Consider the following 13,335-nt stretch of genomic DNA (forward strand, 5'->3'; position numbering starts at 1 on the left):
CAGGCTTGGGCCCAAGCCTTTTACTACAATCAATGTTAACTAAACCAGCTGCACCTCATACAACACTGGAACCAACATTGTACCCTTAATCTGTAAAGGTTCCCCAGTATAGATTCTCAACCTGGTTAAGGGCTTACACAAATGTAAGAGTTGAAGTACAGAGCAAATTTTCGTAAAGACTGGTTATACAATCACTGTCTGGTATCGACCTCCATTAGAACAGGGTGACCATTTAACCAGACATTTATTTTGATCAGTAACATCCAAATCTGAACCAAACAGTCTAACTGTTCCAAACCAGCTGTAAGTGGACTTTCCCAGGTATGTACCCTCCTCGATACTGGCCTATGAATTCACTTACTCGATTCAGACCAAATGGAAACCTTTTATTGTCTCGGGTCCACATACCAACAGCAACTACAATGGCCTGCCAGCCCAGACCCATGACAAAATTTTAACCATTTGGTCAAGGCTTAGCTTTGTTTTGGGGTTTTGCTGTGAGCTGACCTCGAGGACTTCTGATCAGAATATGTCCTGAGTGAGGCTATGCAATTGCCATCACTCAAGTGGTGTGCCCCAAGCTCAGTCAGCCTGGTGAGGGTGCCCACTTCCATCAGTGTACCCTACAACTCATACGCACTACTTGCTGCATTTTGTAATGACAAAGGTAGTTGTAGTGTCTGTCTGAAATCCAGTTGGGCTTCAGTTAGTAGGTGCTTTTGCATGGTCACATAATTAATTTCACATTCCAAGTGGTCTCTCAGATCTCAATTTTGGTTAAAAAACCAAATAATAACTGGTGCCTCAAAGAAAGTTTGGCCTCACATAACCAATAAAGATACAGCTTCCACAAGTTGCCAGGAGAATTACTTTTTGCTTTTCATCTGCCCCACTATCATTTGCCCAGAAAATGTAATACATTCCTTCCACACACTGGGCCGGTCTTCAACAGCAGGATCAAATGAGTCAAATTTCCCAAATAGCAGCATGATGCCAGAAATGCTTACCCCAATTCAAAGATGAATGTTGCAAGCAAATCTCTTCAGGGGCATGTTTTTCTGTTGTCACCACTGAAATGACTCCACAAAGGCCAGTATCCTGTTACCAAGTCAACCCTTTAATTACATGTGCATTGTACATGACACTACCTCAGCTAGCTCAGGGTCAGTTCCTAGAGTGAACTGCTGTCACTCCTGTCAGCTCGGGCTCCCTGATTGGACCAGGTTAGCGGCCACAATCAGGGAACTCATACTCTATAAAGTCTACCTGGCTGACTTTGTTCCAATCATTGCACTTTCAGCGGCAGTTATTATTGAAATGGTATATTTTCATACAAATTAATCTGGTAAAAAATACTTTGAACATCTTACAGAGTCAGCAGTGAGAAAATTAATGTTGACTAGTAAATTAACTATTATTATAAACCACTAAAAATCAATGGGATTCGGAGTAAATTGGTGAGATGGAAACAAAATTGACTTGATTGGAGAAGACAGAGGTTAGTGGTGGATGAGTAGTTTTCAGAATGGAGACCAGTAACTAGTGGTTTTCCACAGAGATCAGTCTTAGGTCCTCTGTTGTTTGTATGATATATAAATGATCTGGAGGAAAATGTGGGTGATCTGATTAGTAAATTTGTAGATGACATGAAGATTGGTGGAGTTGCTGATAGTGCAGGTGGCCAAGGTGATTAAGAAGGGATATGGCATGCTTACCTTCGTCGGCTGGGGCATGGAGTACAAGAGTTAGCAAACCATGTTGCAGCTATACAAAACTCTTGTTAGGCCGCATTTGGAGAATTGTGTACAGTTTTGGTTGCCACATTACCAGAAAGACGCGGAAGCTTTGGAGAGAGTGCAGAGAAGGTTGACCAGGATGTTGCCTGGTTTCGAGGGCACTGGCTATGAGGAAAGGTTAAAAAGACTGGGATTGTTTTCACTGGAAAGATGGAAGCTGAGAGGAGAGCAGGTCTACAAAATTATGAGAGGCATAGATATGATGGATAGTCAGAGGCTTTTTCCCAGGGTTGAAGTTTCAAATACAAGGGGATACAGGTTCAAGGTGAGAGGGGGAAAGTTTAAGGGAAATGTGCAAGGGAAGTTTTTTATGCAGAGAGTAGTAGGAGTCTGGAACACACTGTCAGAAGAGGTGGTGGAAGCAGGCATGTTGGTGATATTAAAAGAAGCATCTGGATGGTTACCTGAATAGGGAGGGAGTAGAGGGATATGGACTGAATAAGGGCAAAAGGTTTGTCTTTTAGTTTAGTTAGGGCATGATGATCAGCACAGTCTAGGAGGGCTGAAAGGCCTCTTCCTGTGCTGGACTTCCCTTTGTGCTTTGTATTATTAAATGCAATAGTGACAAGAATTAAGTTGTGAACGAACTTGGAAGTCCTCCACTGATTAGTGTAAAATTTCTAATTGGAGATGGGATGAGGGGAATATTTGATTGCAATCAGTTCCACTAAATGGTTAAAGCAGGAGAAATATGATGACATTCTGTATTTCCCATCCAGAACATACTCAGTGCATTACAAATTCGCTGGAAGCACTTTTCCGGTACATTCCCCAAAGCCAATTCGATAGCCATTGCCCTGGCAATAACCTACAATAAAAAGAAGAAATTAGCGTTCATGCAGTTAAAAATCAGATTAAAGCTTACGGTAAATCCCACTTAAATACTCTCACATCGATGATATCTGTTTTATTCACCATTCTATTTGATCCCCATTCTGCTCTCCCTGTCTCTATTCATGTCCCTTGGACACCCAGTGCTGAAGTCAGCTATAACACATGTAGCTTGTTAATACTTCACGTCAATATTTCACATTCCATTGACTGCAAATGGCATAAATGGAAAACATCAGTTTCAACAGTGCTGTGCCACTTGTACTGTGTGCTTCCCTGGCCCCTGGTGTTGCTTTGCTGCTTCTTATTGTATCTCAACATCAGGAACTGGTGCCCTGGCAGTCAGCCAGGACAAAGGAACAGCTCCCAGGTACGGAGCCAGGTACCAACCTGTAAGTGACCTGAATGCAGGTGAGCAGCATTTGCCTGCCGTAACCATTAGTTTGGAAGTTGCTGCGTATTCAGTGCTGAGAGAGTGCTCTCAAACCATAGCATCCTTACTGCGTGGAAGCAGACCATTCAGCCCGAGTCTGTACCAACCCTCCAGACAGAATCCCACCCTGACCCATCCCATCTTTGCAACCCTGCATTTCCCATGGCCAATCCACCTGACCTGCACATCTTTGGACTATGGGAGGAAACCAGAGCACCCAGAGGAAACCCACACAGACAGAGGGAGAATGTGCAAACTCAACACAGGCCAAGGGTGGGATCAAACCTGGAATCCTGGTGCTGTGAGGCAGCAGTGCCAAACCATTGAGCTACTGTGCCGCACTTTCAGATGAGGTGATAAAACAGAGTCTGCTGGAAATGTGAAAGACGCCTCATGCTATCTTGAATAAGAAAAGCGGTCTCACAAAAATTGTCCTTCAACACCAAACAACAGATTCCTGTTCCTAATTATGCTACTGTTCTGAGGAGCATGCTGTTCACAAATTGGTTACTATATTGACCACATTAAACCAGTGACTAAACTTCAAAAGTATAACAAAGGACATGAAAATACATGTAAATCACACTGGGGCACCATGTGGCTGTATAATACATTATGGCACAGTCTCTTAGTCTTTAAAATGTCGGGGTAAGTGTGTCAGGTGGTGACTGATGTACTGTCTCTACCAATGAGATAACTTACCAATCAGCTCATGAAGAGCTGAGAGGTTTTTGAAGATGGGCACCACCCCCATTATAGGTTCCAACTGGCATCCTATGATAATATCGTGCAGAACGGGATTCCTGTTCCTCTATGGGTGCCAGTAGACACCAATCAGTTGGGTCAGCAGCTTTAGGCAGAGCTGAAGCTCAGTCCCAGGACAAACAGTCCAATGACAAACAGACCCAGGCAATGGAAGGGCATTGGATGGGGAGGGTTGGGAATCTCAGAAAGGGGAGGACAAGGAGATCGGAGGTGGAGATTACATTCTGCGTGAGATGGAAGGAAGGCAGGTATTGTTTTGTGTTAGTCTTCCCAATGCACAAAGAGCACCATTCAACGATAGAAAGACTCCTCGTTCCTGGATTTCTAAACGTTTGTAAAAATAAAATGAGCTGCCCACTCCTGCCTCCCTGCTCATGCCAACTATTGTATGGTGTGGGCAGGATAACTCTGGGGTGACATAAGCATTTAAAAAACTCAATTGACCCTTAGTTATTGATTTACACATGATGGACAGCAACCAATCTAGGCAGCCAACCACCTTCTGTATTAAGAGGATGAGCGCAGGAGTGATGTGCAAACGAAGCAAGGGTAATGTGAGTAAAACATTTTTCACACAGTGCTTGGTTACAATTTGGAATATACTGCCATGTAATATCTAGCCCTTTGTCCTCTCTCTCCACAGATGCTGTCAGTATTGCTGTGCATTTTCAATTTTATTTCCAAATTCCCGTATCCGTTGTATTTTGTTTTTATTTTATAGTTAAGTCTTTACATACCACAAGTGTCTGCGCAGCCCCAGAGAACTCTTTGTTAGTCAAGACTCTGATTCAGTTAACCATACAAGGACCTGCACCACTGGATCTCATTCAGATAGAAGGGGACTTACCAGTCAAGGTAACTTCATCACCATCCTGAAGGAATTTGCGGGTATTCTCATTCCCAAGGTTGATAACTTTTGTTCCCTTCCATGACAACTCCAACATTGAGCCAAAACTCTCTGGGGTCTGGAAAGCATAACCATAAATAATCTATTACACAAATGCCCTTTTAAACTTACACAACTGGACAGCCAATAAGCTAACAAAACAATCGAAGGTTGAAAAATATTCATGTTAAAATGTACTCATAACACGACCTATAGCATTGTTTCATAATCAATTATTGAATTGGATATTTTGCATAGGAATTTGCAGGACCCATTCAGCTTGCATAATGCAATTTGCACCAACTCTCTACAGGACTAGTAAGCTCCCAGCTGCTTCAGTCCCTTTGAGTATTTCTGAAAGTGTTCTGTTTTGTGTATGATCTCCAGCAATACTACATAGAAGCTTGTTTGCAGTTATCAGAATAGTACTAGGGCTGACAAATTCTGAGATATATTGCATTGTCTATGCTTTAATTCCTTTGAATGTAGAAAACTGCTACTTTAGTTTGGAATCTGGATTTGTATCTTCTCGGCTGCCTTCTGGTGAGGAACCTAGAGTATCCACATTCAGAGCAGGAACAGGCCATTCAACCCATTGAGCCTGCTCCACATTTTATTAAGATTATAACTGATCTGATTAGGCTCTCAACTCCACCTTCCTATCATCCCACTATTATCTTTGACTCCTTTGTCATGTAAGATCCACCTAAATATGAGAAAATATTTAATAGAGTCATTCAACATGAAAAGAGACCCTTCGGTCCAATTAGTCCACATTGACCATGTTCCCAAACTAAACTAGTCCGACCTACCTGTATTTTGCCCACATCCCTATAAACCTTTCCTATTCACATACTTATCCAATTGCCTTTTAGATATTGTAACTGTACCTGCATCCACCATTTCCTCTGGCCGTTCATTCCACACATGAATCCCTCTCTATGTGAAAGAGTTACCCCTTATGTCCTTTTCAAAAGTTTCTTGTCTCACCTTAAAAATATGCCCCCCCTGTTTTTAACTCCCCCTCATCTATGCCCCTCATGATTTTATAAACCTCTATAAGGTCACCCTTCAACCTCCTATGCACTAGTGAAAAAAGTCCTGGTCCATCCAGCCTATTTTTATAACTCAAACCCTCCATTCTCAGCAACATTCTGGACAACCTTTTCTGAACCCTCTCCAATTTAATAATATCCTTCCTATCGCAGGGCGAACAAAACTGCATACAGTACTCTAGCAGAGGCCTCAATAATGATCTGAACAACCTCAACAGGATGTCTGAACTCCTACACTCAAAGGTCTGAGCAACGAAGGCAAGCATGCTCAATGTCTTCTTAACTACCCTGTCAAACTGTGATGCAAATTTCAAAAAAATTATGCACCTGAACCCCAGGTCTCTCTGTTCAATAACACTACCCAGGGCCCTACTATATAAGTCCTACCCTTGTTCGTTTTACCAAAATGCAGCAAGTTGCATTTATCTAAATTAAACTCCATCTACCACTCCTTAGCCCATTGACCCAATTGATCAAGATTTCTTTGTAACCTTAGATAACCTTCTTCACTATCGTAGTTGTGGCTTTGTTCACTGAGCTGGAAAGTTGATTTGCAAATGTTTTGTCCCCTGTCTAGTTCACATCTTCAATGCTTTGGAGCCTCCAGCGAAGCACTGCTGTACTGTGCTTCTGGAATTGATTTGGTTCTGTTCCTGCTGGTTCTGGTTCCTAGTTCCAGTTGGTTATTGTAGTGGTCGGTATATTGGGTCTAGGTCAATGTGCTTGCTGATGGAGTCTGTGGATGAGTGCCACGTTTCTAGAAATTCTCTGGCTATCCTATATTTAACTCGACCTATGATTGTTGTGTTGTCCCAGTCGAATTTGTGATCCTTGTCATGTGTGTGTGTGTGTGGCTACCAGGGACAGCTGGTAGTGGCTTCACAGGAGTCTCCAAAACGCTGAAGATGTCACCTAGACAGGGGGCAAAATGTCTGCAAATCAGCTTCTTCCCAGCTCAACGAGTGCGCCCACAACTATGACAACCAACACCGGAGCTACAAATCTTTATGCAAACTTTGAACCTTCTTCACTGTCCACTATTTTGTTGTTATCTGCAGATTTAATAACCATACATCCTATATTCACATCCTTCTGGTAATGTCAGTTTGAGTGCCGCTGAAGTTAATGAGTCACACCAGTTTTGGAAATCTCTCAAAAGGTGGGGACAGCAGAGCTTTTCTTGCTTTTTAAGGCAGAGGTAGAGAGATTTGTGGTAAGCTGAGGGTGAAAGATTATCGGAGGGAGTAATCTGATGAGCTGTGATCTTAGTGAGTTGTGGAGCAGGTTCAATGGGCCAAGTGGCTGACTCCTACTGCTAATTTGTATGTTTATACATTTACTTTGGAAATGCAAACAATAGGCATGGTACCAATAATGATCTAATCATGCCTTATTATAGAAATACAGATTTCTATTAAACATACATATCTGAACATAAACTCAATTTTAAATACAGAAATAAATGTAAAAGGTGGTTACTTATCACTGAACAAAGAAAATGTCAGCACAGGGACAGGCCCTTCGGCCCTCCAAGCCTGCACCGATCTGGATCCTCTATCTAAATCTGCTGCCTATTTTCTAAGGATCTGTATCCCTCTGTTCCCTGCCCATTCATGTATCTGTCTAGATACATCTTAAATAATGCTCTTGTGCCCACTTCTACCACCTCCGCTGGCAACACATTCCAGGCCCCCACCACCCTCTGCATAAAGAACTTTCCATGCATATCTCCTCTAAACTTTTCCCCTCTCACCTTGAACTCATGACCCCTAGTAACTGAGCCATCATTCTGGGGAAAAGCTTGTTGCTAACTACCCTGTCTATATATGTCATGATTTTGTAGATCTCAATCAGGTTCCCCCTTCAACCTCTGTCTTTCTAATGAAAATAATCCTAATCTACTCAACCTGAAATTAAAATAATTATCATTTAGATGATGCCAAGTTTGATACATGTCACGAAATGAAAGGAAAAGTTAACTTACAGGGCCACTGATCGTTCCAGAAGCCAGCAAATCTCCAGGTCTCACATTGCACCCATTAACAGTGTGGTGAGCTAACTGTTGCTTCATGGTCCAGTACATATGCTGAAGAGAAGTGAAAAAGCAGTGAATGAAGATGTATTTATTGTAAAACAGCAAGTTGTATTTAAATATCATCTTTAATGTAGTAAAATTAGCTTCACAAGACAAGCTCAACACTTCAGATCAAGCCACATGAAGAAATATTAAGACAAGTCAACTGAAACTGTGAATGACTTGAAGAAAACAGAGACAGAGAGGCGGGGGGGGGGGGGGGTTGGGGGCGGGGTGGTGGTGGAGAACAGAGGGACAGAGGTGGGAACGTTTAGGGAGCTGTTTAGGAGCTTGTCAGCTGAATGTTGCAGTGGTAATTATCTGACATGATCAAGAGGGCAGAATTGGGGGAGGCCATCTTGAGGGTTTGCAGGACTGGAGGAGAAATTCTCAGTGTAATCCAGTCCATGGATAACCTGGGCCAAAGTGTAAGTTGTTTCAGTTGTCTATGCAGTGACATCCTCTCCTCTGTCAGCATGGTATATGTGTGGTCACGTTGGGTCAAACCATATGAGATGCCTTGGGTAGATTCGCTGCCATCAATTCTCTTACTGGTATTGTTACACATAGCAAGTGGGAGGATACCTACAAGTCTACTGACTGCCTTAAAACATTCACCACAGCTGAGACAATATAAGAGAACAGCCCAGTATTCCTCATGACCACCATCGCTTGCGTGGCATTATATAAGCAGACTGGCTCCTACATGCCTGACAGAAGGTGAGCACCAGAAAAGTTGTTCTGTTGGCAGGTATTAAGCTCTAGTTGATTTTATTTCATTAGAAGAGATGTAAGACAAGTACTGTATCAGTTTCAGGTACAAAGATTGCTATGATGCTCTTACAACATATTAGAATATTTCAAATAAACATGATTTGGAGACGCCTGTGTTGGACTGGGGTGTAACAAAGTTAAAAATCACACAACATCAGGTTTTGCTCCAAAAGCTAGTGCTTCCAAATAAACCTGTTGAACTATAACCTGGTGTTGCATGATTTTTAATCAAATCAATATGTTCTCTTGTAGAAGTGATGTCAGATGAAAATTCCGACACTTTCTGTTCAGCATGAATTTGTGATTAACTTATGATATTTATTTTTAAATTGTTATGCTTACTAGTAAAATTTGGTGAAATGTTTATACCTTCCATAAGTTCCCGTTAATTCTGATACTTTTTTGCTGCCCCAAGTGGTGGTGAGTGGGGTAATATCAATTGGTGCACAGTGGGGTCTTGTACAAAACAAAACTGGCAACCATTGGGATTACGATAAGGAGGGAGGAGTCATTGAAGGATTTGAAACTAAAGATCAAAATGTTAAAATCAACATTGCAAATGTAGAAAACTCTTCTGATAAGTGGGGAAAAAAATCCACTGATGGATAAAAAAGTACAATATATTTCATTCTATTGAAGGTATCCTAGTATGATAACAAAGTGTAAATGTTTAACCTTTTCCCATGTCTTATTCATAACTGCAGTTAGAAATAACAGTTCTGAGGTCAGTTTCTTTAAGTGGAGAGTTTTGTGGGCTCTTCGCTGTAAACCAAACATTTCACAAATGCTTGAAGAGTCAGAAGAGATATGGGCTATTCAATGGCTTCCAAATGTTATAATAGGTCTTGTGAACTCTGTTCATCAAGTGGACAATTGGTGCAAGGGATAAGAGTTAGTTTGACCAGAAGATTTACTTTTCTATAGATTGTGAGGCCTTTCCAATACAATGCAACTCTGTCAATGATTACATTACATTAGAAAAAACAGGCTGATATTTGTTGGGAACAGAACCTGGTCCAGAATCATCCCACTTCTAGTGACAGGCCCATCTCCAGATGAAAAAGTCTGCAGTAGTGAGTTGAGTGGATTCTTTCTTGATTATATGTTTTTGATTAAACTTAAAATATAAGCCATAACTATTAATTTAACCTGGGACAGTGTTTGTAGAAGAATAAGACAGTGTTATTTTCTGGGTCTGTAGATTGTGAAGAAGCAAAAATGGCCTTTAGTAGAGTGATATGTGCTTCTTGTCAGATGTGGGAGTTTAAAGAGAGTTTAAGGGTTACGGCGGATTATATCTGCCATAAATGCTGTTGGTTGAGAATCTTGCCAGATTGAATTGGAGAGATAATTAGAAGCAATGAAGAATTTGCAACAACAACAGAATGTGATGGATGGCAGTTATAGGAAGGGAGAAAAGTCACAGATACAGCCACATAGATGGGTTAACTCCAGGAAAGATAAGAGAGGTAGGCAGATAGTGCAGGAGTCTTCAGTGGCTATGCCCATTTCAAACAAGTATGCTGTTTTGGAAAATGTAGTGGCAGGGGGGAGGAATGGATTCTCAGGGGAACGTAGCATGAACAGCCAGGTTTCTGGTATTGAGACTGACTCTAATGCAATGAGGGGTACATCGGGTTCCAAGAGATCAATTGTGTTAGGGGACTCTCTAGTCTGAGGTACAGACAGACGTTTCTGTGGCCAGCAGCGAAAAATCAGAATGGTGTGTTGTTTCCCTGGTGCCAGGATCAAGGATGTCTCAGAGAGGGTGCAGAATGATCTCACAGGGAAGAGGGGCCAGCAGGAGGTCATTGTCCACATTGGAACCAATGACATAGGAAGGGAAAAGGTTGAGAGTCTGAAGGGAGATTACAGAGTTAGGCAGGAATTTAAAAAGGAGCTCCTCAAGGGTAGTAATATCTGGATTACTCCCAGTGCTACTAGCTAGTAAGGGCAGGAATAAGAGGATAGAGCAGATGAATGCATGGCTGAGGAGCTGGTGTATGGGAGAAGGATTCACATTTTTGGATCATTGGAATCTCGTTTGGGGTAGAAGTGACCTATACAAGAAGGATGGATTGCACCGAAATTGGAAAGGGACTAATATACTGGCAGGGAGATTTGCTAGAGCTGCTCAGGAGGATTTAAACTAGTAAGGTGGGGGGAGCGGGACCCAGAAAGATAGTAAGGAAAGAGGTCAATCTGAGACTGCTACAGTTGAGAACAGAAGCGAGTCAAACAGTCAGGGCAGGCAGGGACAAGGTAGGACTAATAAATTAAACTGCATTTATTTCAATGCAAAGGGCCTAACAGGGAAGGCAGATGAACTCAGGGCATGGTTAGGAACATGGGACTGGGATATCATAGCAATTACAGAAACATGGCTCAGGGATGGGCAGGACTGGCAGCTTAATGTTCCAGGATACAAATGCTACAGGAAGGATAGAAAAGGAGGCAAGAGAGGAGGGGGAGTGGCGTTTTTGATAAGGGATAGCATTACAGCTGTGCTAAGGGAGGATATTCCTGGAAATACATCCAGGAAAGTTATTTGAGTGGAACTGAGGAATAAGAAAGGGATGATCACCTTATTGGGATTGTATTATTGACCCCCTAATAGTCAGAGGGAAATTGAGAAACAAACTTGTAAGGAGATCTCAGCTATTTGTAACAATAATAGGGTGGTTATGGTAGGGGATTTTAACTTTGCAAACATAGACTGGGACTGCCGTAGTGTTAAAGGTTTAGATGGAGAGGAATTTGTTAAGTGTGTATAAGACATTTTCTGATTCAGTATGTGGATGTACCTACTAGAGAAGATGCAAAACTTGATCTGCTCTTGGGAAATATGGCCGGACAGGTGACTGAGGTGTCAGTGGGGGAGCACTTTAGGGCCAGCGACCATAATTTTATTAGATTTTAAATAGTGATGGAAAAGGATAGACCAGATCTAAAAGTTGAAGTTCTAAATTGGAGAAAGGCCAATTTTGACGGTATTAGGCAAGAACTTTCGAAAGCTAACTGGGGGCCGATGTTCGCAGGTAAAGGGATGGCTGGAAAATGGGAAGCCTTCAGAAATGAGATAACGAGAATCCAGAGAAAGTATATTCCTGTGAGGGTGAAAGGAAAGGCTAGTAGGTATAGGGAATGCTGGATGACTAAAGAAATTGAGGATTTGGTTAAGAAAAAGAAGGAAGCATATGTCAGGTATAGACAGGATAGATCGAGTGAATCCTTTGAAGAGTATAAAGGCAGTAGGAGTATTCTTAAGAGGGAAATCAGGAGGGCAAAAAAGGGACATGAGATAGCTTTGGCAAATAGAATTAAGGAGTATCCAAAGGGTTTTACAAATACGTAAAGGACAAAAGGGTAACTAGGGAGAAAATATGGCCCCTCAAAGATCAGCAAGGTGGCCTTTGTGTGGAGCCGCAGAAAATGGGGGCGATACTAAACGAGTATTTTGCATCAGTATTTAAGGTGGAAAAGGATATGGAAGATATAAACTGGAGGGAAGTAGATGGTGACGCCTTGCAAAATGTCCAAATTACAGAGCAAGAAGTGCTGGATGTCTTGAAACACATAAAGGTGGATAAATCCCCAGGACCTGATCAGGTGTACCTTAAAACTCTGTGGGAAACTAGAGAAGTGATTGCTGGGCCTCTTGCTGAGATATTTGTATCATCAATAGTCACAGGTGAGGTGCTGGAAAACTGGAGGTTGGCTAACGTGGTGCCACTGTTTAAGAAGGGTGGTAAGGACAAGCCAGGGAACTATAGACCAGTGAGCCTGACGTTGGTGGTGGGCCAAGTTGTTGGAGGGAATCCTGAATGACAGGATATACATGTATTTGGAAAGGCAAGGACTGATTAGGGATAGTCAACATGGCTTTGTGCATGGGAAATCATGTCTCACAAACTTGATTGAGTTTTTGAGGAAGTAACAGAGAGGATTGATGAAGGTAGAGCGGTAGGTGTGATCTATATGGACTTCAGTAAGGCGTTTGACAAGATTCCCCATGGGAGACTGATTAGCAAGGTTAGATCTCACGGAATACAGGGAGTACTAGCCATTTGGATATAGAACTGGCTCAAAGGTAGAAGACAGAGAGTGGTGGTGGAGGGTTGTTTTTCAGACTGGAGGTCTGTGACCAGTGGAGTGCCACAAGGATCGGTGCTGGATCCTCTATTTTTTGTCATTTGCATAAATGATTTGGATGCGAGCGTGGAGGTGTAGTGGACAGCGAAAAGGGTGACCTCAGATTACAACAAGATCTTGACCAGACGAGCCAATGGGCAGAGAAATGGTAGATGGAGTTTAATTCAGATAAATGCGAGGTGCTGCATTTTGGGAAAGCAAATCTTAGCAGGACTTATACACTTAATGGTAAGGTCCTAGGAAGTGTTGCTGAACAAATAGACCTTGGAGTGCAGGTTCATAGCTCCTTGAAAGTGGAGTCGCAGGTAGATAGGATAGTGAAGAAGGCGTTTGGTATACTTTCGTTTATTGGTCAGAGTATTGAGTACAGGAGTTGGGAGGTCATGTTGTGGCTGTACAGGACATTGGTTAGGCCACTGTTGGAATATTGCGTGCAATTCTGCTCTCCTTCCTATCAGAAAGATGTTGTGGAACTTGAAAGGGTTCAGCAAAGATTTACAAGGATGTTGCCAGGGTTGGAGGATTTGAGCTATAGGGAGAGGCCGAATAGGCTGTTTTCCCTGGAGCGT

The 13,335-nt window shown here is 42.2% G+C and overlaps 1 protein-coding gene across 1 annotated transcript in view; it reads right to left on the reverse strand.

Annotated features, from left to right (window-relative positions):
• Positions 1-1,096: 1,096 nt before the first annotated feature.
• Positions 1,097-13,335, reverse strand: part of fah (fumarylacetoacetate hydrolase (fumarylacetoacetase)) — a 57,981-nt gene continuing 45,742 nt past the window's right edge. The window contains exons 12-14 of the mRNA XM_043677625.2: positions 7,751-7,852; positions 4,673-4,790; positions 1,097-2,604 (exon numbers count right to left, since the gene is read on the reverse strand). Coding sequence (XP_043533560.2) covers positions 2,531-2,604; positions 4,673-4,790; positions 7,751-7,852 — 294 coding nt within the window. The 3' untranslated portion in view covers positions 1,097-2,530. The remainder of the gene's footprint in view (positions 2,605-4,672; positions 4,791-7,750; positions 7,853-13,335) is intronic.

Source organism: Chiloscyllium plagiosum, unplaced genomic scaffold (genome assembly GCF_037043375.1).
Source record: "Chiloscyllium plagiosum isolate Xiang-an unplaced genomic scaffold, Cpla_swu_hap1 HiC_scaffold_39, whole genome shotgun sequence".
NCBI classification, from domain to species: domain Eukaryota; kingdom Metazoa; phylum Chordata; class Chondrichthyes; order Orectolobiformes; family Hemiscylliidae; genus Chiloscyllium; species Chiloscyllium plagiosum.